The sequence below is a fragment of the Cebus imitator genome, unplaced genomic scaffold, assembly GCF_001604975.1.
Source record: "Cebus imitator isolate Cc_AM_T3 unplaced genomic scaffold, Cebus_imitator-1.0 Scaffold457, whole genome shotgun sequence".
NCBI lineage: Eukaryota > Metazoa > Chordata > Mammalia > Primates > Cebidae > Cebus > Cebus imitator.
Window position 1 is genome coordinate 1001386 of NW_016107772.1, and position 27563 is coordinate 1028948.

General features: G+C 46.2%; 2 protein-coding genes across 4 annotated transcripts in view; one reads left to right on the top strand and one right to left on the bottom strand.

The window, feature by feature from the left end:
* Positions 1-27563, bottom strand: part of EEFSEC (eukaryotic elongation factor, selenocysteine-tRNA specific) — a 258554-nt gene that overhangs the window by 81596 nt on the left and 149395 nt on the right. The gene's annotated exons all lie outside the window — the stretch shown is intronic.
* On the top strand, positions 22699-23520 carry LOC108291534 (glutathione S-transferase A3-like). Its single transcript, XM_037732598.1, has one exon. It carries the CDS (start codon positions 22780-22782, stop codon positions 23443-23445), a length of 666 nt encoding a protein of 221 aa, XP_037588526.1. The 5' UTR covers positions 22699-22779; the 3' UTR covers positions 23446-23520.

Consider the following 27563-nt stretch of genomic DNA (forward strand, 5'->3'; position numbering starts at 1 on the left):
GTATTAGCATATTTAAAACTTAAAAAAAATTCCATGTCTCAATTTTAAACTCAAATAAATCACCTGGAATTGATTGCACCAACAAGAATTGAGGGCCTACTACAGCCAGGCCATGCAAAGCCCTAGGCCTACAGCCATGCCCCACAGGCGGGCGGAGCAGCTGGTAGAAAGTACGCTCTCCGTCGGTGCAGGATGGAATGGGTTGGAAGTTGGCTATCAGAAAATAAAAGAGCAACTTTCCCCTTCTGGATCTCTCTCCCTCCTCCTTGGGATCGCTCAGGGAAAGCACTTAGTTACCCCATGGAGTAAGGCACCCACTGAACCACATGAAAACTGTATTTTCCGTGGGACCTGGAGTGCTCAAGTGCAAACAGTGTGCTCACACCCCAACACACGAAGGGCCAGGAAGTCCTAAAAGACATGATGTGTTTCTCCTTCCCACAGAGAAATCCCCTACTCCATGGCAGAGGAGAATAATGCCTGAAACTGACTGCTAGAAGCACAGAAATTCTTTGAAATACCAAGTTTTGGATTTTAAGATTCATGGAAACCTTGCATTCTGTGCCATAATAGATTCATGTTTGTTTTAACATAAAAGTGAAGTTTGGAATTAACTGCCCTTGGGAAAACTGACACTGTAGAAAACTTACCTGCTGGCCCTTTGGCATCCAGTCCTGGGGCACACGATAGCATTCACCCCACTCTTAGCCCCATACCAAAGAGAATGCAATGTGAAGATGAATTCATCTGGAGGGACCCAGGCATTGAGAGGTCTGTGTCCATGGCTACACGTGCCCCCTTCCCCAGAGTGCATGGAGACCAGTGGGGAGCCTACCGCCCCTTCAGCAGTCTGGTTTCTGCAGCCATCCTCTGCTGAGGGAGCCCTGCCATGGGCAGGGAGGCACTCAGACTCAGAGATACACCTGTACCTTCTGATCCTGCATACTCACTCTGCTGAAGGAACACCAGGCTGCTTCAACACAGGCTGACCCTACTGAGAGGATGGGCTGGCATTCAACATGGCAACCACCCAAATGATTTTCCAGGGTCATGTTTACTCTCCATGATCTGCCCTGGGGGCTGGCTCCTTCAGAGGAGGAAGTGCTCCAACTCTGGAACAAATCATGCTGGCTGGTTCTACTACCTCCTGGCTGGCCAACTTTGGGCTCTTCACCCCTGAGCCTCAGCTTCCTTGTTAGTAAAAAGGGGATGATAACACTGGTGGGGCTACAGTGAGAAGTCAGGGCCAAGCACAGCACCTAACACTCAGGTAAGAGTAATTCTTGTTATGATTGACAGAGTGAAATTAAAAGACTGAGGCTGGGAGTTCAGGGGAACACTGCACCTGCAGGGTGAGGTGTGCTGTTTCCAGCACTTTAAATAACAAAGGTCAGCTCGGGGCCAGGGCCAACAGAATGGCATGAGCTCAGCTGCAGCCCAAGGAGGCTCCCTTCGTTCCACTGTGTCTGACTTTCAAGGAGTCCACCAAGAACTTCGGTGACTAGATGGACTCAAAAGCAGGCTCGGCTTCTGCCAGCAGTTCCCATTTTCTATGATCCCTCCAAAGGTACAAGCAAAGCTCAGGGCTGATAAGTGTTTTCCTGGTTATCTGGAGAGATTTAGCTAACCAAGTGTGTGAACTATCCCTAAGTGCACTTATGTGACAGCGCTTCCCAAAAACTGTCATGCATTTATAAGTCATTACACTGAGATTGGGGTGTCAATATTAAATATCTTAAAACATTATCAGTTGTAGCTAAAGTTAATGGAAATACTTTAAACATGTTTAAGCAAATACTTTGAATAGGAAAATGCAAAGAAATACTCTGCCCCTGGGTTGGGTGGAAAAGCAGCCCCCACACGCCTGGAGAGTGAGAGGGTACTTAAATCAAAGTGACAGCTGGATGTCAGACAAGCAAAAAAAACCCAGAGGACCGGGACAGGCAAAGGTGGGGGCAGGGTGGCAGTGAGGTCCAAACCACCCCTGTGATTCGGGCTGCAGACCCCAGCTCTCCCACAGCCACTACTGCCCCTGTGGCACCTCCTGCTTTGGATCCAAAGCCTTAAAGGGCCCGGAAAAGGTGACCAACCATTAAGGGCCACTCTGAATCTCTGCCCCATCAGCTCAGCCACTACTCTTATGTCTGAATGGCTCACAATCCCACATGCTCTGGTAATGCATTAACGATGGGACTTTTGGCCAAGGTGGGCCCATTCAGGCCACAGATGCCACAGGAAGCTGATGAGTAGCCTTTAGTGTCTTTAGGTTCTCAAGGTCCAAGAGTAAAGCCTTAACACCCCACCAGGCTGTCAGCCTTGCTTCCTTTGGGAGCAATATTCCTTGGGGGAAGTTGGTGACAACTGTGATGACAGTGATGATGACGTCAGCAGCAGTAATTACAGCAGCTAACGCTGACTGAGCACTTGCCCCATGCAGGCACCACAATGAGGGACTCCCAGGTAGGGACATGGTCAGGTGGGGAGAGCCATGCTGGCTTTGGTCACTTGCCTGCTGTCACCCAGCCAGCAGGTGGCAGAGCTGGGATTTGAACCTGGGCCAGCCATCGTGGCAACAGCCCCAGGAGAGAGGAATGCAAGTTCCTTCCCTGACACATGTGCCCCAAGTTGGGCACTGGGGAGTCTCAACTGATAGGGAAATTGTTCCTGCTCTAGAGGGGTTCCAGCCTGGGGAAAGGCAAAGTAGCCCTAGAGTACCGGGATGGAAACTCAGTGAGGGGCAGAGAGGAGTGGTGTTGCTATGTGAATGAGCTCGGCCGACCCCCACACTGGCCCTCACTGCTCCTCCTTTCACTGCCAATCTGAACGTTCTCAGCTCCCAGCTCACTGCCTCAGGAGGCTCTCCGGCCGCCTCCAAACCTCTGCTGTCTTCTCTCAGAGGCTGCTCTTCAGGGCAGCTTCATTACTTGTGGTGACAGGGCCCACTGTTACTTAAAGTCTGTCTTCCACATGGCACTGGACATTCCATCAGGGAAAGGATGGGCCACCAGTGCAGATCTAGCGGGCAGCCCAGTTCTGGCACCTTATCTTACTGAATGGAATACATGCTCCTGGGAAGGTCTTTCCTGGGTGGAGGGTAGACTGGGGGCACAGTAGGCAGGGGAAAGCCAGTGCAGGGAGAGGCGGGAGCCTATAGTAAAAGGCTAGTAGTGCCGTGGCCTGGGCAGGCAGCAGGGGCCCCTCTGGCCTGTAAGGACAGTGTCCTAGCTAGCAGGATGCATCCTATGTGGTCTGCCCAGAGACTGTCCTGGGAGAGTGAAGGCTAGGACGGATGCCTGAACAGGAAGGGAGTGGGACAGGTCATAGGGTCCTTGCCTGGGTCTTTCCCCCTTTCCACCCACTGTGGCTGCCCCCTGATGGCCAGCTTATGGAGGCAGAATTTGGCAGCAGCTAGAGCAGTTCTTTCTCCCTCTCAGAAAGAAAAAAAGTGAGCCCGACACATGACAGCAATTATAAATCCAAAAACACACAAGCAGAAACCCAGTTCCAAGCCAGGTCTACCAGGGCCGCAGCTCAGCTCCTTGCCCCAGCCCATCCCAGGACACAGCACTCTCTACCCCAGCGCTTCCCACCTCTCTCCCGCCTTGGCCTGCTTGATCCCACCTCTCCCAGTCTCTCTGAAGCTCCACTGCCTCTCAGCAGCCTTCCAAGACTTCCTGGCACCCCCAGGGACTCCTGCACCCATTCCTGCCTTCCCTGCCTTTGTCCCCACCTCCACTCAGGCCATGAGCACTGAGCAGTGTTCTACAAGCTGACATGGATTAGCCTACTCAATCCTCGCAGCAACACTAAGAGGTAAGTCTCGTTATGCCCTGCACTGTACAGGTGACCAAACTGGGTCCCAGAGGCTGGGTGAATAGCCAGAGGCCATTAGTCCAGTAGTGACGGAATGGGGCAGGACCCCAGGAACCTCCTGTCTAGGAGTCCGCGAACCTCCTGTCTTCCTCACAGGGCCAAGCCAGCTCTAACTCACACAAGTGGAGTGGCTGCCACCTCGCTTGTTTGTCCTACAGACCTCCTCGAGAGAGTGGTCATTGTGATTCATCTTTGCATCTGCCACACCCAGAAGGGGGCCTACTATGATGCCAGTGCTAACAACACTTTAATAAATGAATGACCAATTGATGGCAAGCAACCCACTCTCCTCATAACACAGTGCTTAGGAAGGCAGGTTTTTGAGTCAGACTTTTTGGGTTCAAATCCTACATATTAGCTATGTCACCCCAGGCCAGAGATGTCACCTCTCTAAGTTTCCTTAAATGGAAAATGTACCTACCTCATTGTGCATTTGTGAGGTTACATTGAGATAATCTATGTGAAATGATTAGCATGGCATCTTTAAAACTTAGAAGTAGTTCAATATAAATTTGTGATTAAAACTACCACTACTACTATTTTATCATCAATAAAATGGAGATGAGCATCTCAACTTCATTTGGATTACAGTGACAATGAAAGTAAAAGAGAGAAGTTGTGTGCTGCACCAGCATAAATCATAGGAGTTGAACCGAAGAAGTCTGACTTGAAAACCCCCCTTCCTAAGCACTGTGTTATGAGAATAGGTCACTTGCCATTCTGTTGTATGTCCTGCACTATGCCATGTCTAGGGAAACAGCTCTCCTGTAGAAGGAGACAATAAACAGTTTAGACTTTGGAGGCCACACAGCCTCTGTTGCAACTACTTGACTCTACCATTAAAGCTCTTTATTTATCAAAACAGGTGGCAGGCTGTCGTTCGCTGACTCCTGCTGTGAATAGTGTCCTATGAACAGGAACCCTGACCTGCCCCTGTTGAAGCCAGACACCCAGCCAATCATCAGGGCCAAACCTGTGCTACGGCAGCTGCGGGTGCTGTGCACACCCCAGGGGCCAGCGGCAGAGCTGAGTGTGTCTGCAGAGCAGGCCTGCAAGGTGCCATTTCCTGAGCACCTATTATGTTCTGGGCACACAGGACAGAATGAGATACCATCCCTGCAGTCGAGAGGATGGCAGCACTCTCCAGGGACTGCCATATAAACTGAACATGGCATGGTGTTCAGATCGTCTCCTCCTATGTGACCTGGACATAAGAGTAGTGCCCACAGCTTGTAAGGCAGAGACAGGAGCACACAGAAGCCCCTGGTTGGTCACTGGTGTGCTTATTATTCTAACCCGTCTCCTAGGAGGCAGAAGGCGAGGGGCAATCCACTTGAGATGACTTTCAGAAGCTTAAGGGCATACGCTTTGTGCAAAGTCTGTTTAGGGTAGAACCTGTAACACACAGGCCAACGTGAGTCATGTTATATCGCAAATAAAAATCGGCCCATGAATATACATAATCCCCCAGGTAATTCTCTCAATCTCAGAACGGTAATGGAGCCACCCTCGCTCACTGAGGCATGAATATTTACCGTCCTCTGGCTTTACTGCTCTCGATCTGGCTTCAATTTTGCAAATTAAAATGAAGGCTGTGTGGATAGAGAGATTACAGGAGAGCCTCTGAAGCCTGCTATCCCCTGGTGAGGCAGCAGGCAGGGTGAGCTGGCTCCTGCCCGCTGGCTTGCTACTTCTGCCTTTAGGGTCAGGAGCCACAAAAAATGGGACAAGGGGTTGGAGGGGGGTCAGGACCTCAGAAAAACACAGTGGGGATAAGAATGGAACTTAACATGAAACACGTTCCAGGCAGGACAGGAGTGAAAATCCCCAGACTTTCTCCTTCTGATGATTGAGAATTCCCAAGTAGCCAAAAGGGCAGATACTTTAAACTGTGTTGCACCCAGTCTGAACCTAGGTTCAGACCCTGTCCAGGACTTGAACCTGGGCAAGTAATTTCTCCTCTCTGGGCCTCTGAGTCTTCATGGTATGATGGGGTAAGAACCGCTTTACTCCTGCGGGTGCCTGGCCCGAGTGCTCCCTCAGTGGCAGTGGCCAGGCATCAACTGCTACTCGTCTACACATCTGCCATCCGTTACCTGTTGGTACACGGTGACTCCGGCAGAGGAGTGGGATATTGTCTGTGACCCCCTGAGGGAGCTGCTTGCAACCAGGGCCACCCAGCAGCCTGCAGTCTTACTGGACTTACGAATGGCTGCGGGGAGGTCAGGAAGGGGCCCATCATTTCTAATTGGGTCTCTGCCATTAATTAGAAGGAGAGAGAACCAAGTATCCTGTCCCTTTTGCTGTCCTGGTTGGAGAAGAGCATCAGGTGCTGGAGCAGGAATGGGTGGGACAGGGAGCCAATGGCTGCTGGCTGCTGGCAGATCAGGACATCTGTCCCTACTGCACAACGTGGCTCCCTGACCAAAAGCCAGAGGCAGAAAAGAGTCACTCAGTCCACCTCACATAAAAAACCAGCTGGAACACAGTCTGGAGAAAGTTGCCCCAAAACCTTTGCAAAGGATGGCACTTGCCACTAGTTGAGCAACAACTATGTTCCGGGCATTGGCTGAGACCTTGCTAATCCCCCCTTGCCTTGCAGCATCCCATCACGGGAGGGCGCTGTGCCAGCTTCATGTAGTCACACTGCCAGCAAGTGCTGGGCCAAGGTGGGCGGACAGCCTGGCTCTCCCCACTGTGCCAGGTGGGCTCCTGTCCAAGGAGCCTATTTTATGTCCTACACCATGCCATGTCTAGGGAAACAGAGGACCAGGCATAACTCCACCTGCCTCTGCCTGGAGTGCACAGTCACCTAACAACCAGCTCCCATGACTCACATGGCATGAGCTGCCCTGGTGTGGCAAGGAGGGTGGGGGAGCCCTGATGAAGGAACCATGGCTACTACTTGGCAGGGAACTAGGAGGAAACCTCAGAGAGGAGGGGCCATCTGTGCTGAGCCTGTGGATGGACAGGGCAGCTCAAGCAGAAGGCTGAAGGGGGCAAAGGCCCTGAGGCCTGCAGAGGGCCCAACTGGTTAGCAGCTGGTGAGCACAGGGTGCACAAACTCAATGGCTACAGCTGAGGCAGGCGCCAGCCGGTGCAAAGCCTGAAGGTCAGGCCAAGGAGCTGGAACTCTCCTCTGCCGGCAGATGAATACCATAAGATGCCACAGAGGGGTGAGGAGTGATGAATTGAAAAGGTCAGAATGGCTCCAGTGGTACCCCAGGTGGAGAGAGGACTGATGGGGAAAAAGACTCTGGTCACAGGGCAAATCGGGGCAAACGGCAATGGCAGGAAGAGGACGCCAGCCCCAGAGAGGTTGTCGTGCTGATCCCTGAGCATGTCCACAGTGCCTGCAGTGCGCCTGGCATGCAGCAGCACCAAGCACACGCTGAGGGAAGGGAAGGCCAGAGTGAGTGTCTGAGCTCCAGCAGCAGAGCAGAGAACAGGCCAGGCTCACAAGTCTGGGGAAGGACTGCCCGTGAGCACACTGTGTGTATGAAGAAAGAAAATCCATGGCAGGAGACAGCCACAGCCCAGCCTGGCAGCAGACAGCCACAGACCTCCTGGGAGTGCTGGCTCTTGTCCCCTAGCCAGCGGCATGCACTGCTTCTGCGGGGTCCTTGCTGCCCTATCGAGGCCTGGTACTAAAGAGTTACTGGCTCTGCTCAGAAAACTGTAACCCCCAGCCTGCCAGAACGTCTTCTATTTTTCTTTCTGCTTTCTTTAAGACCCCAGATGTGCTCTTGCACATCAAAAGAGAGCAACTTATAAAGTTAAACTAAATCAAGGGCTTTTGTTCTGAGGCATCGTGGCTGAACTAATTATTCCTGTATGTTGTTTAATGAAATAGTGGTGCCATATATTAAACCAGTTAACAGGATGAGCACATGAGTTACAAGGAAGGTCGGGGCTGGGATTATAAATTTAACTTTTTCTTAAGAAGAGATGAAACAAACCACTCAACTCCCTGCTGTCGTATGTCATGGGAGGGGAAAATGATGGCACTGAGCAGCACAGAGGGAGGGCTGTGCCCCAGTTCACGGTGCTGGCGGCACCAAGCTGGGCGGTATCCCCAGCCTGCTGGCTCCCCACCCCAGGTACTCTGTGCCAAGCTCCACGCAGGCTCAGGGCTCGCTCCTCATCCCCCATGTGCCCTTGGTCCCCAGACCTTCAGCCCATGTGACAGTCCTCAGGAAATTCAGAAAGAGCCTTAAACCATGTCACACATGCATGCTGAGATGCTGTGCAGCACACTTTCCCATAGCCAGAAACACTGGAAATCTCTGCCTGTCAATCATGAGAGGCTGGGGCAAGAGTGCGGGAGCGCCCTTCTGTGGACCAGGATGCAGTGAGTGAAAAGAGGGGGTGAGTGGCAGGCATCGGTATGAGATGGTTCTGCTACATGCTAAGTGAAAACACTGACATAACAAACAGTGCCAATGAGAGAAGCCTGTTGTGCTGTTTTATTCCTAAGGACGTATGTTAGGGCGTGGATGTGGTGCATTTGTGTACCTTAAAAAAGGCCAAAAGGACACAGAGCATGCTCTTAACACTGGCTTTCTCTGGGAAGTAGAATTTTAGGAAACTTTCACTTTATCTGACAGTGAATTAATTGTTCACAACAAGCATATATTTCTATTATAACTGAATAAAGCAATAAATAAATATCACACTTTTTGAAAAATAAATCCACAAACAAGCAGCAATACCTCTGTACCACAGACTAGAATTAGGAGGGTGATCAAAAAGGACTTGGTCTTTTCTGGCAATCCATGAAGTATCACAATAAAAATATATTTCATGTACTACTTAAATAATAATTAAGAAAACATTTAATATTATGCAACTAATAAAATGGCAACAAGCTAAGAGCATTCAAAGATACGAGGACATATGAAGCAGTAGTACCAAAATGCATCCGAAACAGTGACACTATGTTTAGTAACAAACATAGTGATCTCCACTATACAAATATATAGCATATAGTACAGGAAGGTGAATTAGAGGAAATTCATATGAAAGTTATTCCTAGAATTATGGTCAATTTCTTTCCTTATAAACACTGCCAAGGTGACAGCACTGGCCCTGACAAGTATGCAGGTTTCAAGCAATGGGGCCTCACCCTCCACACCACTGACACTGTGCAGGGACCGCAGGCCCAAGGATGACTTCTGACAAATAACTAACTGGCTACAACACAAGGTACCAAGGGCAGACTCCCTCCCTCCCTCCTTCCTGGGCCTCCCCGGGAGCTCAGGCACTGGCTTCTGGCAGAGGCCGCAGCAGCCTCAGCATGGCCCTCGGGCACAGGCCCTGCTCCATACACCTTACTGGCCATGTGGCCCTGAGCAAGGGCCTTACTCTCTCTGAGCCTCCATTTTCTTAGTGTAAAGGCATAGAGAGTCCTACTGGCCATGATTACAAGCAAACCCAACCACAGTCATCAATTCGAAGATCCTGGCCTACAGAGAAGGCTCAGTGGTCATTTTATTTTTCTGCTGATAATAATAGTGATATCTGACATGCATGGAGCCCGTACCACATATGTCACCCTGGGCCTAAGTGCTTTACACGCATTAGCCCATTAATCTCCACTACCAATGAGGCAGGTACTCTTACTATCCCCACTTTACTGCTGAGAAAAGTAAGTCCCAGCAGACATAAGTATACCTGAAGTCATATAACTAGGAAGTGGAAGCATTGAGAAGTCTGGTTTCACAACCCATCCATAATAAACCACACTATATTGCCACTTTGATGTAAGTGTGGGCTCCTGTGTGTGTGTTAGGGAGAGACATCAGCCTCCCAAAGGCACACTAGGAAGCAGTCCTGAAGGATAGGTGATGTGGATGTTGATGGCTCCAGGCGACCCCCACCCCTGCCTTCTTAGTCACAGGCTTGCCCCAGGACTAAGCTCCAGAGCTACAATTTTTTGCATAGTACTGCTCTGCTCTTCCAAGTCCCACTGGAGCAGCGGTTCTCAACCTGGGGTGATTCCCCCACCTCCGGGAAATGTGGCAATGTCTGGACCTGGGCACATTTTTGGCGGTCACATGGTGGGTGGGGGTGTTACTGACATCTACTGGGTACAGCCAGGAATGTTCCTAAACGTCCTACAATGCCTAGGAAAATCTTCACAGCAAAAAATTATCAGGTCAAAAATGTCAACAGGCTGGGCACAGTGGTCAATGCCTATAATTAACCAGCACTTTGGGAGGCACAGGTGGGAGGATCAGTTGAGTCCAGGAGTTCAAGACCAGCCTGGCCAAAATGGCAAAACCCTGTCTCTACAAAAATGACAAAAATTAGCTGGGTTTGGTGGTGCACACCTGTAATTCCAACTAGTCAGGAGGCTGAGACACAAGAATAGCTTAAACCCAGGAGGCGGAGGTTGCAGTGAACAGAGATGGCACCACGGCACTCCAGCCTTGGTGATGGAGTGAGACTCTGTCTCAAAAAAATAAATAAAATAAAATAAAATGTCAACAGTGTTGAGCTTCAAAAACCCTGCACTAGAGGGAAAAAAGAAAGAGCTCCTTGTTTGCTAAACATTTTCTGAATAACTCCCTAAAAACTGCTCTCAAGGACATTGAGCCATTGAAACCTCAAAGCAGGCAGGATACACACAGCTGTTCTTACCAACACTTGGTTAATGTGCTCACCAAACAACTACTCTATGCCTCAATGGGAGGGAGAGAGAGAACAGTGTGTCCTTATGGTAGACTCCTTAGCAGAGGCTAAACAGACATCCACATGTACAGACGTGGAACCACCTTTCATTTAGAATGGAGGAGATAAAAACAAGGGGTAGTACACTAGGTAGGGCCTGGTGTAAGAAAGAGGGGGAGACACACAAGCTCCCACATGCAGAGGTGTCACCAGAATGACAGCAGCAATGGCTGTCTAGGAGGGAGGGACCAAGGACCCAAGACGGGGGTGTCAGGGAGACATAACTCTAATCACTGCATACACTTTAGCATCTGTTACATTTTGAACCATCTGCCAGTATTACCTTTTCAAAGTAAACTAACAAAAACTGTGCCACATTCATATACGTCCAGGTGAGGAGCCTTCTTATACAGCATTTCATGAGAGCCTGGGAATAATTCTCTGCTGGGCTTATGAGGATGCCCAGGTCACAAGTGCTCTGTTAAAAATGGAGATGCCAAGAGCCTGACTTGCCAAAGCCCTGTTACCAGGCAGCAGTGAAGTCAGGTTCCCAAAGCGGACCTCCTCATGCCTAAGTCCTGGGTGTGGCATCCATGGACTCCGGGAGTCAGAGACCTCCCTGCCAGACCTGGCTGGTTGACCAATTAGCTTAGATGGTGACAGCAATGCCTAGGCTCTGAAGATGCAGCCTGGTCACTAACTGAATGCAATATGCTACCCGTGGCTCCCACATGGGATGGCAAGGCAAGAAGCACAAAGCTGTTTTCCACAACATTGCCCAGAAACATGAGCACAACCCTGTTGCCAGGAGGATAAACCCTTCCTTGCATCTCCATTTTGCCCTGTCCTTGGCTTTCACAAATGGTTACCCAGACAACTGCCCTTTTCCTGGACTCCCGCAATTGGTTGTTATCAGGAGACATCAATCTCTCAGGGAGAGGCACGCTATCAACTGGCTAGGATGGCCAAAATGCAGCCTTTCCCAAGAGCTGGCAGAAATAGGAAAAACCAGTTACTACCCAGATTCTACAACATCCCAAGTGCTTCCCATGGTCAGCCTCATCACGATGCTGTGGCATGAAAATAACTTACAGACAACGGGACTGAGACCTATGGAGGCATTCACACAGCCAATAAATGGTAACCCTAGATTTTAACCAAGGGCTGTATGAGTCCAAAGTTAATCCTCACCCCCAAACCAGACCACCTGCCCAGGGAACTATCTCTTTGCAGAGGTTTAGAATTTTCTACATATGGTAGTGCAGAAAAACTGTCTTCTGGGTATTCTTTTACTAAAAGGTACAGCTAAATGGTTAAGCGAAAAGAAAGGGAAGAGAAAAGAAAAATTGCAGAGGGCCTTCTGCCTCCTCCCCACAGCCTGGTCCAGGTCCCTTTGCCAATCCAGCTAGAGGAAGCCACGCCTGCTATAGCCCTGCCTATCATCTGTACCTCGACAAGCAGGTCAGGACACAGGGCCTGCCACAAGGATGGTGGCCCACCCATCTCTCAACTGTTTCTCATTAGCTGGAACATTCCACTTTTCAACAACCATGGACGCCTCTGTCCTTCCTTGGAGGGTGAAGGCGGAGCCTCTTCTGAACACTGGTATTCTGAACACTGGTGGGTGCTCACGCCAAACAAAGGCTCCCCTATTCCAGCGCAGTCTGGTGACACAAAGGCGGTGGGATCCCACTACTTCATCCTCTGTGCATGGAAGTAGCCAGCAGTTGGACAGGGCCAAGACTCCAGAAGAGAGAGCTGGCCTAGGTCCAGGTGCTTGGGGCAGCAGGGGGGACCCTGCCTGTCTGAAGCCCCAGCATTGCCTACTTCTCTGTAACTCAGGAACTCTGGTTCTCTCACCTCAGAGAGAGATTATAATAGCCCCTACTTCACAGAGTTGTCTAGGGTTAAATCAGAAGAAAAGGCATGTAAAATGCTTGGCTTTCTATCTGCCATGTAGTGGGGTCTTTCCCTTTTTCAAGTTCTGTCTCAGAATCTTCTCAACATGAAACTCTTGATGGCCACAGCCAGTCCATCAGAGGTAGAAATGGGATGAAACTTTTCTGCGTTCCTCATGTGAATTCAAGGACAAATCAGTATTCGTGAGCACTGACTGTGAACCAGGCATGGTTCTAGGTGCTGGGGATTATAACATAGAGAGGCTGGGAGTCTTCTCTTAAGCCCCAGAGAGTCAAGTGGGAGAGAGGTGACTGGGCTATGATAAGGAGCAGAGCCCAATTCCATCCTGAGGACAGATGCAACTCCCAGGAAGAACAGGACGTGAGAGCTGGATTTTGAAAGACTTCTAAAAGCATTTCAAATGGTCAGGGTTGGAAAGGGTGTCCCTTGCAAAACAACAAAGAACACTCCTGAGTGCCCACTCCAAGCACACGAACAATCAATGTATGCTCAGAAGCGCTCTAAAAAGAGATGGAGGTACAGAAAGGTGAAGTCCCTGGCCCAAGGTCACAAAAGAAAGAGTGCTACAGAAGCCTGAAGGGACAAGGCAACTGCTGGACAGGAAACCAAACTAGCTCCATGGGCCTGGAGCTTCCCATGCATGGCTACAGAGGAAGACAGGCTGCCAGCCACACACATGAGGTTTGGGGCTGTGTCCTGAAAGTCACAGGACCATGCAGGCTTTTAGTGGGATGTAGAGGGCTAGCACCATTAACTGGCACTCAGAACACAACTGTGGAGCTAAAATCCTTCCCTCCTTTCCTACAGGAATCTGGTTTCCAAACCTTTAACATGTCCATGCTTCTTCTGATCTTCTGACCACCTTTCAAATTCTCTACTCTGTAGCAAAATGGCAGACCCAGAATGGGACTCAGGGTTACCGAAGAGAAGATTATAGAAATTCTGAATGAATGCTGTGAAAGGAGAATTAGTTACACTTCCCATGGGTCCACAGTTGAAAACTGCAGAAAGGTCAAATTTCTGTAAAAATAACTACGTTTCCAATGAATGAGGAGAACATGCAGTTAGAGGGAATCTCATGGCTAGTCCTTTTCTAAAACACATGGGTCTAAATCTGAATTTTAATTTTAAAAATTTAGGGGTGGAGTGGATAGCACTAGGAGAGTGCCTAGTGTCGATGGCAGGGGGATGGATGCAGCAGACCACCACGGCATGTGTGTACCTATGTAATAAGCCTGCACAATCTGTGCATGTACCCCAGAACTTGAAATACAATTAAAAAAAGAAAAATAATTTTCTTTTTTTTTTTTTGAGACGGAGTTTTGCTCTTGTTACCCAGACTGGAGTGCAATGGCGCGATCTCGGCTCACCGCAACCTCCGCCTCCTGGGTTCAGGCAATTCTCCTGCCTCAGCCTCCCCAGCAGCTGGGATTACAGGCACGTGCCACCATGCCCAGCTAATTTTTTGTATTTTTAGTAGAGACGGGGTTTCACCATGTTGACCAGGATGGTCTCGATCTCTTGACCTCGTGATCCACCCGCCTCGGCCTCCCAAAGTGCTGGGATTACAGGCTTGAACCACCGCGCCCGGCCCAAGAATTTTCTTAAAGGAATATCGCCTGCATTAACTTTTCTTACTTTTCCAGTTCATTCATGTTGTTGTGTAGTTTGTTTCCTCACCTACACTCCTTTTAAATAAAGCCAAACTTTTAAGTAAAACAAAACAGTTTTATCAAGTGGGCCTTTCCCCACACAGAATGTTGCATCAACAGAAGGCCTCCCCAGCCACTGCTACTGTAATAGTCACCGGCAGCTGGTACTGCTGAGACCAGCTGAGGGGTCGAGGCCACCACACCTGCTCACCAGGTGGGCAAGGTAAGGTAGCAGAGCACAGGGGCCTGACCTCTGGAGCCTGGGCTCTATTGCAGGTTTCTAAACTGAGGTGGCAATGCAGTGCATTAAGACCAATGGTTTTTCAGTGAAAAGGAAGAGGAAAAATTGGAGTAGAATGCAATGCAATGGAAGTCAGGAGGTAAAGATATTACTTTGTAAAGCCTTTCACTTTCTCCATCTGCATGTGCATTGGATCATGATATAAAATCTATCTGGATTATGAGGAAAAGGGGGGAAAACACTGTTCTGTTGTGACTCTTTCTGTGGGCCTCCTGTTATTTTGGGGTCTGGGGGATAGGGACAAGGCCACTGACATGAGGTTGCTAAGAGGCGATGTCTTGGCTGTGACCTTGTGCAATTTTAGAAACTCTCAAGAAGTCAAACTAAAAGAGAGAGTAGAAGCCACAACCCCCAGGAGTCAAGACTACAGGGCATCAGCAGTCCTGCCAGTGGTCTCCTGGGCAGGCCTAGCATCTGCAGGCACAGGCAGAGGTGTCAGAGTTGAAAGATGCAGGAGATGGTCGTATATAGCTCCTTGCTTCCACAGGGAAGGGAGAGAAAAAGGAAATCCTGTGACTTTCCCCCTAGCCTTAATTAAATACATAACTATAGTGTGTTCTAATTTCCTAACCTTGCCAAAAGGCTCATCACTAAGCCACAGGAATATTCTCTGCAGTGCCTCAGATGGTCTAAAAATGCTGTGGCCAAAGGGCATCCAGATGCTAATGGTGACATCTGCTTTTCTCCCTGAAAAGCGCAGATACTGCACCTGCCTTTGGTTCTGTTATGACTTCATTAAGCTGCACAAGGTGTATGTGATTGGAAAAGCAACAGCTCCTTTGTTTTGCTTTTCGATTTCCTTCTCCAAATGTGTCTATTTTAAATGGGTCAATGGATGTTAAAGCTAGGAAAAGCTGACATTTGAACAAGATCCTGGAATGTGGCATCCAGCACCTCAGCAGGCCAAGCCAGGCTAGGTCAGGAGAGCAGGGAACTCTGAGGCCCCAGAGTGGGTGCCAAGCATCAGTGTGTCCAGGCCCTCACTGTGAAGCACCTTTGCCCTTCACAGGTGGAGAAGGGTTTCCAGAAACTCCACACCTGAAGGAGGAGAGGTTTCTCTGGCTGGGCACAAAACTCCCAAGTGATTCTGACTTACACCTCACTCCCTAGGCATTAGCCTTCCTCAGCCTGCTTCCACCCGCTGCCAGCATCCTCAAATCTGAATCTTCAGAGCTAAAGTCACCATGACTTATGGCCAGAACTGATGGTCTTTTACTTACTAGTGTTATGATCCTGAGCAAGTTTCTCCTTCGAACCTTAGTTTCCCCATATGAAAATGGAGGCTTAGGTCCTACTTATTGGGTACACTGGCTAGGTACATGGCCCCAGTAGGCATTCAGCAGACAGCAGGGCCCTTCTCTCTCCAGCCTCTGTGCATGGACTCCTCTCCTCCAGAAAGGTCATTATCATTGATTTTCCTGTTCTAGGCTTCCCCCTTTCCCGTTTCTTCCTCTAACTCCAAACTCCAGCTGCCCTCTCTCACCTATTGACTCCCCTCTGCCTCTCTTTGCACCTGCTCAGTCTCCACTAGGTGCTGACAGCTGTTCGGGCAGAGTCTCTGTCACCTCTTCCTCTCCACTTCCACAGCCACCCACTGGAATTCAGGTCCTCTCCAAGCTGTGTGCCAGGACTACACCTGCAGTTTGTGACAAGCTGCTCCATCACCCTCATGAACGAATAAACCTTCACTTTCACACTCTCACTCATGGGCAAAGGCAGTCTTTCCGAATGAGATCATGTGTGTAAGCATCTAGTTGACTATCTGGCAGCCAGTAGGTTCTCAACCAATACTATTATTTTCAGCTCAAAAAGAACAAAACAAAATGAACACACCTCAGTGACTCCCTTTAGCAGCCTGCAAAACAGGGATCAGTAGCTCCATTTCACAGATGGGGAAACTAAAGCTCCAGCTCTCTGCACCTGCAGACGGCAGGGGCCATGTCTTGAGCTCTCCCATCCATGGTTCTAGGACACAGGACCATTTCCAAACTGGATTCCAGGGAGCCTTGTGTTCCTAGGGATTCCTGGGGCTGCCACAGGTGCGAGGAGGGACAGGAACAGAAGGGCCCAAGTTACCCATTTGCATTTCAGCCAGACTGGCTCCCTTTCTATAGATTGTATTTGTGGGGGTTCTACATAAAATTTCATTTGATATTCGAGTTCTTTTGTTAAAAATGTTTAAAAGCCATTGGTATGAGGGGTAAAGCTTAGGTTTTGTGGGGGCTGGCTTACTGGCTCTGACACTCAATACCTGTGCAATTAAATGGTATTTGGCTTCAGTTTTTCCATCTGCAAAGAGGGGATAAGAGTCCCAGCTTTGGAAGATTCCTGTGGGGATTCGAAATTAGTACTTGGAGAGTCTAGCTCAGCACATGGCACACAGTAGGTACTCAAGGAAAGCTAAGTCTTCTCCCAATTCCCCCTCTCCCAACGCACCCAATCCAACCAGGCACACACACTAAGCTGGCACACAGAGGGACTGAGGTCAGAGCCTTGGCCCCTATCAGGGTGACTTGACTCTTCCAGTCTGAGTGGGCAGGAACCTGCGCCACTGGGCACCATATAATTAAAGCAGAGCTGTGACCAAGCTTGGCCTCCAGCCTCTTCTCCTGAGGCCAGCTCCCAGGTTTGAACAGCAGAGACCTGAGCTCACTACTGAGAGTACCACTTTTCCAACTATACTTGTCTGTGGGTGCAGGGCACATGTACAAGTTGCCATGAGTTCCAACTATTTAACCTTTCACCCTTAGCCACACAGTTCAACTGGCAAGATGGGCACTGTTTTGTCTGGGGGACCCCAAGGAACCATGCACTGCCTGGGCCTCACAGTGCATTAGCCTCACAGAGCTCCAACAAGCATGTGTTCTTGCCTGCCACAAAGCCCAGAAGTGGCCTGCAGGGAGAGAGCACAACGAAACCATCTTCATCATCCTTGAAAATGGCATAAGGTCAGGGCCAACTCCACAGTCAGCATCATCACCACTTTACAGAGAAGACCCTAAGAGACTTAGTGATGGCCCCACTCACACAGCTGAAAGTGTTGCGGCTGGACTGATACCCTGCCCAATGTGTGCACAGGCTGAGCACTATTTTCCTTAATGCCCAGTGCCAGATGCTGTAGGACTCACTCTAATTGACCTTCCTGTCTGTTCTTGTTGCGAATAAAGCAGCTCAGTCAGTACCTTGCCCAGTTCATCCAGCCAATATCCACTGAAACCCCACTGGAACCACAGGCCTGGAGGAACAGGCTATGCCTCAAGACATTTTATAAAGGTTTATTAGGCACCCTGTGGGAGTCAGGCCTTAACTCCCAGGATGTTCTCATGTTAGCTGCCCCCCAAGTCCCTCCTCCTCACTGATACATAATCACCACAGGGAAAGGTTACAAGAAAAGCCCCTGCTAATTTCCACCTCTACCAATAAACCAAGCCCTTTCCTTCACATTTAACACTGGGGTCTGGGCCCCAGGAAACATGGACTCTGCACTAGGTGTCATTTTTCTCCAAGTCTTTGGCTCCATCTGCTGTTTCTGACTGTCACATGGAGCTGAGGCTAGAAACAGTGCTCAGAGGGTGCCTGCAAGCCTTGGGGAAAGCTTGGAGAAGTCAGCGGCAGGCAAGGCCCCACGTGTGGCCAGGCCACACAACCAGCAGCAGAACTGCTCTCATTCTAGGAAGGTGGGGCAGGTAGGAGGTGCTGGTGAGAAGGCTGCTAGCCTGACCCTTGAGTCCCCTGCAGTCTGGTTCCAATTAAGTACAAAAGTGAGCCTAGTCACTAGGTTACCCTGCTTGCCACAACTTGTCTTAAAAGCTAGGAATCAGGGTGACCTAGGGTTTCACCCATGGTGCGATAGCTGCTGCATGAGCTAAGTAGAAAGACTTTAAAATTTAGAAAGGCTTGGATTGGGGATGAATCACAGCTCAACCAATTAGCAATTGAGTGACCTTGGAAAAGTCACCTTTCTAAGTCAGTTTTCTCATCCGACAAAAAAAAAAAAGAAGTATTTTGAAAGAATAGTTTTATGTGAATTAAATGAGACAATGTATGTAAAGTGAGTACCACAAATCTTGTCTTATCCAATAGGTACTTTCAACTACCCATTTTACAGATGGGAAAACTGAAGTTCAAAGAGTTTTTCTTTTAGGATTTTAAAAAATGATCTTGATTCAGAAAAGCTACTATGTATTGTAAACAAGAATCATATCTAAAACAAAATGACTCAGAAGAGTGAAAAATAAAAAAAAAGATAGATCACTACATTGACAAATAGAAAACTAGATTGCCAAATTTAAATCTAACAAGCCTGAATTCTAGGCAGAGGAGGTTAAATGAGTCAAAGGGGCTGCTAATGGTTAATGAAGGGCTTAATTTACAATGAGGATATGAATAGTAAATATTTATATATCAAAAGGAAGAGCAACAAAATATGTAAAGCACAAATCATAGGGAATGTAAAAACAAACAATTTATAAAATAAGGGATTAGTCTGAACTAAGATCTACATTATAAGGTGGGGGGTTTATCTCAAACTTTATATCCTTATAACAGAAAAACTCTTCTTTTTAAGAGCCGTTGGAACATTTACAAAATCATATATTAGGCCACAGGGAAAACTCAATAAACTCCAAACAGCTGACATGACACAGACCATATTCTCCCCTCACAGTGCAATAAAAACTTTAAATGCATGACAAAACAAAGGGGAAAAAATGAAACAACTTGGAAACGAAGAAGATTTTCTCATTAAATAACTTTTGAGTCCTTCTTGAGTTAAAGAAGGACTCAAAAGAGAAGTTGCAGCATATCTAGAAAGTAACATATAGTGGAATGCAACTAAAATGGTGCTCAAAGAACATTCACAACCTGAAACACCCAAATAACTATTATACGATCAATGTATTTAGCCCTTAAGTCAAGAAGCTAGCAAAAAGACAAATTACCCAATGAAAGAATTATGTAGCAAAGATAAAAGCACAAATTATTCTATTAGAAAATATAGAATAATATAATTGATTGATAAATGCAATTGCAAGTTCTTAAAAACCAGTAAAGCCCAAATATACAGTTAGACATTTTTAAAAAGGAAATTACTACATATAAAAAAAATTTACTTTGTAAAACTTGATGCAAATTTGAAGATATGACTTCATAGATAATTTTCTAGGAAAATTTTGTGCCAAAATTATTCCTGGCAGAGACCAAAATAAAAAACACTAATAATACAAAGGAAAAAAGTTTAAGTGCCACCCTAGAAAAGTTAAAGTTCAACCCCAAAAAGTATCAAATTCAGATGGTTTGAGAGACAAATTTCTTCAATCTTCTAAGGAATATATAACTATTTTAACTGTTTAAAAAGAATAAAGGAGAAAACCTTCCAAATCCTTTTTGTGAGGCTAGCATACTAATACCAAGATTTGACATGGCAAAAATTGACAACCAGACATTTCAATTATGATATAAATATTACTGAAAGAATATAAATATTATTGAAAGAATAGAATACAACTAAGTAGGATACCTTCCAGAATGCAATACAAGGAAACATGTTGATATAAACACAGCATAGTTACAGGTCAAAAGACAAAAACCATAAATCACTCCAAAATATGCCATAAAGGTTTTTGACAAAATTAAAAATAATTCTTGATTTTTTTAAAATAAAAATCTATGGATATTTCATTATGATGAGAGAGAAGACAAATGAGATAGAAAAGCCATCACCTTACCTAAAGATAAAATATTCTCCACATTCTCATTAAAATTACAAACAATAGGTTGGCATGGTGGCTCACCCCTACAATCCCAGCACTTTTGGAGGCCAAGCCAGGTGGGTCACTTGAGCTCAGAAGTTCGAGACCATCCTGGGAAACATGGCAAAACCTTGTCTCTACAAAAATACAAAAATTAGCCAGATGTGGTGGTACATGCCTGCAGCCTCAGCTACTTGGGAAGCTGAGGTGGCAGGATCACCTGAGCCTGGGAGGTCAAGACTTGGTGAGCCCTGATCACACCATTGCACTCCAGTCTCAATGACAAAGTGAGACCCTGTCTTGGGGAAAAAAAAAATTTACAAACAGCAAAAAGATGCCTGCTAACATTGTTCTGGAACTACTAAGCAGTGTAATAAGACAAGCGAATAAAATTGAAGGTCTAAACATTTAAAAGGAAGGATGGAAATTGTCACTGTTTGCCAATGATACAATTATATACCTAGAAAACTCAAGATAATCAATGGAAAAGACAATAAAAACAATATTGAAGTCCGTTTTGGAAAGGTGGTGGGTTACAGGATTACATTTTAAAATCAGCAGCTATTCTAAACAAAGAAAAATTTAAAATTATAATGAAAATAAAATTCCCATTAATAATAACAACCAAAATGCCTAGATATAAACTTAAGAAATGTAAAGGATCTATTTGAAAACAAAACAAAACAAAACAAAACAAAACAAACAAACAAACAAACAAAAAACTCAGAAACTCTAAGTAACTGGAAAAAATACAATGTTCTCAGGAAAATTAGATATTATAATGATGTAAACTCTTTGTATTACATCTATACTCAACTCAATTCCAATTACAATACCAAAAATTATTTTTTGGCAATTAAAAGTAATGTTAAAGTTCATCTGAAAAATAAACACCCACCAGTAGCTACAAAGACACTCAGAAAAAACAAAAGGAGAAATGCGGAGGGTTGAGAGGCAGGGACTAATGTTTACAGAAAAAACATGCCTATTATGAAATCATAACAATCAAAAAGAAAAGAAACATTGGCATGGGAGAAAAAATGTGAACAGATCAATAAGACAACAATAAAAAAAAAGCTCAGAGATGGATTTAAATAGTTCTTAACAAAGGTAGCATCTTAAGTTGGGAGTAAAAGAAGTATTACCAACAAATGGTGCTACTGGTTAACATGGGAAAATAAAGTTAGATACCGTCCTTTCTCCTCGTGTCAAAATAAAGGTAGACAACACGCAAAAGAATGAAAAACGATTTCAGAAGAAGGTGTGGGTGAATTTATAATCTTGGAGGCCATTTTAAGCAGGACAGAAAACACAGAGGTCATAAAAGAATGACAAATTAGACTCTGTAAATAAGTAAAACTTCTAAATGGATAAGAAAAAACTCAAAGATTTAACGAAAGAAGGCACAATAGTTATTTACCACACAACTGACAGAGCTAATTCTCTCACTCACAGAATTTGTATTAATTAATGTGAAAGAAACAGCCCAGTATAAAAATGGGCAAAGACTATAAACAGGTAATTTATAGACAATGAAATGCAAATGGAAAATAAACATATGAAAATAACCTCATTCAAAAATTAAATGCAAATGGAGTAGCAAGAAAATACCACTCTGTTTCACCTACTGGGTTAGGTAAAAATGGAAATGACTGATAATAATTTAGGCAGAAGTCTGGGCTCATGGGCCATCTCTCATATTGTTGGAGGAATGTAACTTGACACCACCTTTCTGGAGGGAAATTAGGCAATATTTATCAACACTATAAATGCAAAGCAGTCGGGCACAGCAGCTCATGCCTATAATCCCACCACTTTCTTAGGCAGGAGGAATGCTCCTGTTGTCCAGGAGTTTGAGACTAGCCTGGACAAAATAGTGAGACAGAGGTCTCTACAAAATAATAATAGTAGTAGTAGTAGTAGTAATAATAATAATAATAATGATAATAATAATGTGTAAAATATGCAAAGCAATAGACCATTTGATGCAGTAATCACCATTGCTAAGGATTTACCCATGGATATACTCATACAAGTCCATCAAGCTATATACAATGGAATGTTTATGCAGCATCAACTGCAATTTTTTTTTCCAAAAGACAACAGTCCATCAATGGCACTAAATACTGGTTAAATAATATGGTACAGCCATACAACACGGTACTTATGAAACACTGAAAAGTGAAACAGATGTAAATATACTGAGAAATATCTGTAAGAGCACAATAATAAAGGCAAGCATTTCTTGTGAGTATAATTTTTAAAATAATTTTATACAGTTATATACATGAGTATGTGCATAAAATTATTTCTGAGAAAATTCAGAAAAATTGTTAATAATGGTTATAAAGAATGAGTTTGGAGTAGAGGAGGAGAGGCTCTTACTCTTCATTTTGTAACTTTTGTGCTGTTAGAATTTCCTAACCATATTCATGATTTACCTCCCTAAAAAAAATCAGTGATTATCTGATGATTTTTCCCCTTCTGTATAAAAATTAAGAAATGTTTTCAGATATTTTACTTACAAGCCAAACTTAAAAAAAAAAAAAATTGTTGGCCTTGAGGAGCTGAACAGACCCGCTGGACTGATTAGAAACCAAGGACTGATACCATGGCGGGGAAGCCCAAGCTTCACTACTTCAATGCACAGGGCAGAATGGAGCCCATCCAGTGGCTCTTGGCTGCAGCTGGAGTGGAGTTTGAAGAGAAATTTCTAAAATCTGCAGAAGATTTGGAAAAGTTAAGAAATGATGGGTATTTGATGTTCCAGCAAGTGCCAATGTTTGAGATTGATGGGATGAAGCTGGTGCAGACCAGAGCCATTCTCAACTACATTGCCAGCAAATACTACCTCTATGGGAAGGACATAAAGGAGAGAGCGTTGATTGATATGTATACAGAAGGTATGGCAGATTTGTGTGAAACGATCCTTCTTCTGCCCTTATGCCGACCTGAGGAAAAAGATGCCAAGATTGCCTTGATCCAAGAGAAAACAAAAAATCGCTATTTCTCTGCCTTTGAAAAAGTGTTAAAGAGCTATGGACAAGACTACCTTGTTGGCAACAAGTTGAGCCGGGCTGACATTCGGCTGGTGGAACTTCTCTACTACGTGGAAGAGGTTGACTCCAGGCTTATCTCCAGGTTCCCTCTGCTGAAGGCCCTGAAAACCAGAATCAGCAACCAGCCCACGGTGAAGAAGTTTCTGCAGCCTGGCAGCCCAAAGAAGCCTCCTACAAATGCGAAATCTATAGAAGCAAGGAATATTTTCAAGTTTTAATAAAGCAGCCATGGAGGCCAAGAATATGCAAGGCTAATATTCTAAAGCTTTGCAACAATAAAGTGCTTTACCTAACTGTTAAAAAAAAATAATTGTTTTAGGATATTTATTTCTTACATTTCATGACTGGCATATAAAATCTAAGCTAGAAATCAGGGCATTAAATCAGTCTGCCTGCATGATCAACTTCTCCTACTGTCTAAAGCACCAGACAAGGGGCACTAACCCCGCTCTTCCCTTCACCCTCCTTTATTAGTATGGCCAAGGGTTTTGTCCTGCTTTGAAACCAGGCACAGTTACAGCAAAATGCACAATAATATTATAAGTGATAATAAAAATTAAACATTATTAAAATAGCATCTTTCTATCACAAAAGGAACAGGCATATCACTCTGTGCATTACATTCCTGCCCTTCTCCCAACCCCACACCCCCGACTGCCTTTGGACCAAGATGATAAATGTCATGCCAAGAAAGTTATCATTATAACCAATCCAATAGGAAGTGGAGGAAAATGATTTAATTTTGACAACTAAATGAGCTTTGACAAATGACTTAACTAACACTCTAACCAACTTGCTCTGATAAAAATCAGCAGTTTTTCCACTTAAATGAGAAAAATTCATCTTCACTACATTACGTAACTCTGAGCAGCCCCCCAGGCCCCTTTTGCATGGCCTGACCACACCGGTCTGCCTGCCACCTTCCCAGTGGGGTCTTCCACTGAGCCTCATTTCCTGCCCCCATGGGAGTTCTTTCTCCCAGGAACTGCTGCTCTACCCCTCCTCATTAAATGATGGGACACCTGTAAGTCCCTTCTGTATACCAATCTCTCCTCCTGGCCCATTCCAAGGCTCACCAAGGACTTCTCCTCTCTAGCCTGTCAATAGTAACTCCACAGCTCCAGGAGAGAAACAAAATTGTCACCAGGGAAAAGGAGAGGGGGAAAGGTGCCTAATGAGGACACTGGACAGGTAGGGGTGAACAAGATGGACGGAGGGAGTTCTGAGTCTCTAAGAGTGGGTTTAGCAGGCCTGGAATCCAACGCCTGCCTCCCCTTGACATCCTGATGGCCTCCTGGGAACCACTTTCTGAGGGCTTGCTGGACCTCCCATGACTCGCACCAGTAAAGTCCCTGACCAGTTCACCCCGTCACATTTCAGTTCTGCTGCCATGTGCAGAGCCCCAGGCCCAGGAGAGGTTCACAGCCTAGGTGGAATCAGGCTTCACAGGAGAAGTGAGATGTACATCAAGGCTTTACATATGGGTAGGAGCTCCCCAGGCAGAGGGAAGAGCTGGAACAAGCGTGTACACTGGAGAAGCCAAGCATGCTTGGATGCAGATGGGAGGCTTCCCAGCTACGTTACCTCTCACCAGCACTGGCAAGTCTCCACGGCTTTCCTGTATGCTTCAACTCAGCAAAGACCCCTTTAAAGCATGGCCCCCCAGGACAGAACACTGCACATATCACATGCTCTAGCCTGTGATTGGAGAGTGTAAATAATCACTTGTGCTGATAGGAAGTGGTTCTCCTTCAACCATGGAGCTTGTTTGAGGGTACAGAACTTTACGTTTATCCCTATTTAACTATAATGATGAAGTGCAAAAACCTGAAATCAGCTTAAACAGACAATAAGAAAAAATAATTTAGGCATATGCAGAAAACATGCAGAAAAATGCCCAAGCATAGAACAATAAGCACAGTATAGTCCTACTTGTTTAAAAACACTATGTACCTATTTATGCTTATATATGCACAGGAATTATCTGGAAGAGTAAATTTTCAAATTGTCAAACTTCTTGGAAAAAGGTACTGAAAGGTATGAAAGTTTTTAGTTTTCATATTGCACTACAATTATTTCTTCAAGGCACACAGTCTATACATATATATGTGTTGTCTTAAGCTACTAAATTAGTGGTACCAAAAACTTAGTACCAAAAATTTACTGTAGAAGCCATTGAAACAGAAATAAAAACAGAAAGCTAATATGATTGCCATTAATAATATATTGATAGTATATTTCATTGCATTGGCTTTTTATCATCATTCTAGCATATCGAGATCTAGAATGAGATAAAAGGCCAGATTCCTGCATACAGTGTTGGAGTCAAGAATGGGAAATGAAAGAAAAAAGTTAAGATAGGGGAAATTCTGGGATAAAGAGAAAGGCAGCTGGGGAGGTGGCCAGAACAGCTGTTCCAGAATCTCTAGGCCAGTTCCAGCACACTCAGACTCAGGGAGACCACACGTTCCTTTTCCAAGTTGGGGGTCTGCTCCACCGAGGAGCGGTGACGTTTAGGGGCTCAATCCACAAATAAAAAAAGGGACACTGAGCCAATTCTCCAAAAGTTATCATCACACTTGACAGTAATCAAGAGAAAGGTAAGCATAAATCCTGGGCTAGACTTCTCCTGTGTTCCTTCAGTGAGCCCTCACTGAAGCTGTCCTCCCTTGGGGGACCAGGAACCTTCACTTGATGTTCCCTGTACACATCTCCCTGACCACCCCTCTCTGTCAGGCCCAAGTTGGCACCCCTGATTCTTACATGCTATTCATCCCTGGTGTGTGCCTATGGTCTCCCAGGAGGACAGAGGCCAGCTCTAACCTGCCAACTCATCAGTGGGTACCTGCCACCTCAGATATCATGCTTTTTTATTTACTCTTAACAGAAAAGACTGCAGGAAGCTTTGCCAAACCTCTGGGACTCCAGGAGGTCTCTCCCTGTGTGATGTAGAGCATGAGGTGCAGCTTTGGTGTTGGCTAGCATTGGAGGGCCTACAATTCCCCCACCCCACTCCAACGTCACAACCATTTGACCGCCACTGTCCAAAACACACTTACAGAGTGCTGACTGCAAGCCACACCTATGCTGACTGGGACAAATCCAAACCATGTCTTTCAGGCCATCTCAGGGGCACAAAGGCCAATGGATAATTGCAGCAAGGTCACAGTAGTAGTCAGATGCCAGAGAGACAGATGGAGGGGCATACGTGTTTAGGTTGGAGGGACAGGAAGGTCAGTGAGGAGGTGACCTTCAAGCTGCTTCCTCAGGTGCCCACATGGATACACCCCTGTGCGGATGATGAGGAGACACAGGCCCTGCAGGTTTGTGCATGCCATGAAGGTGAGTATGCTGAGAAAACAGGGGACCTACAGTTTGCTTTATCAGTGGAAAAATGAGAAAAACTGAGGCTACAGAGGAAAGCAAGAGTCAGCATCAGGATGGGCTGCAAATGCTAGAGTTGGTAAGAAGGAAAAGAGGAGACAGAAAGGTTTGTGAGTGGCCAGGACAAGGGCAGAGTGGCATTGGACTGTGTTAGCTGCATAGGATGGCCAGCTCAGACACTGTCCTTCCTCCTGCCTCTACTCACCCTTTCTGCCTACCAGGGGCAGAAAGCCCCATCCTGCTGGTCATATTTCAAGATCCTTTCTGGGTTACATTTTCCAAGAGAGAAGCTTTTAGGGTATTCCAACATTGGTACATCCCATTGTGAGCTCAGGATGATGAAATATCACGCTCTGCCAGGGACCTCCCCTGCCAGAGGCAGTCAGCCAGACTAGCTCAGTTCCCAGTACCAGTGCCTGCATAATCTCTCACTCTCTATCCTTCCATCTTTTCTGGGTTGAGAGGGTAATTTCTGGACCATGGCAGCGTGTACTTTCTCAGGGGAAAGGTTAAGCCTGCCCTATAGATCATTCAATCACAGGACCTGAGGCTAGGGCTGGGGACTAAACCCACCACACCACACTGGAAAGCACTCCTTTTTTGCTTTCCTGCTAGTGCCTATGGACATACTTCCCATGGGGACTCTGGGCAGGGGGATGAATGGGCTGAGGAAGGTTCAAGAATTTCCTGGGTTCCCACCACCCCATTGAGACCCTCACATAAATGAGGAAAGCAGGGTCTAGGCCATGCTGGGGTATCTGCCTCCCCAGCTGACTGCTGGGTCACCTGCTTTGGACTCCGGCAGGAAGCAGGCATGGAACTACGTGATTTCTCCCTAGCTTCGGTCCTTAAAAGGGGCCTCAACTGTTGGGAGGCCCTGGAAATGTTTATTTTGTAAACAAACCAATGGCAGTAAATTATGTTGAACTTTTAATAAGACACACATCATACT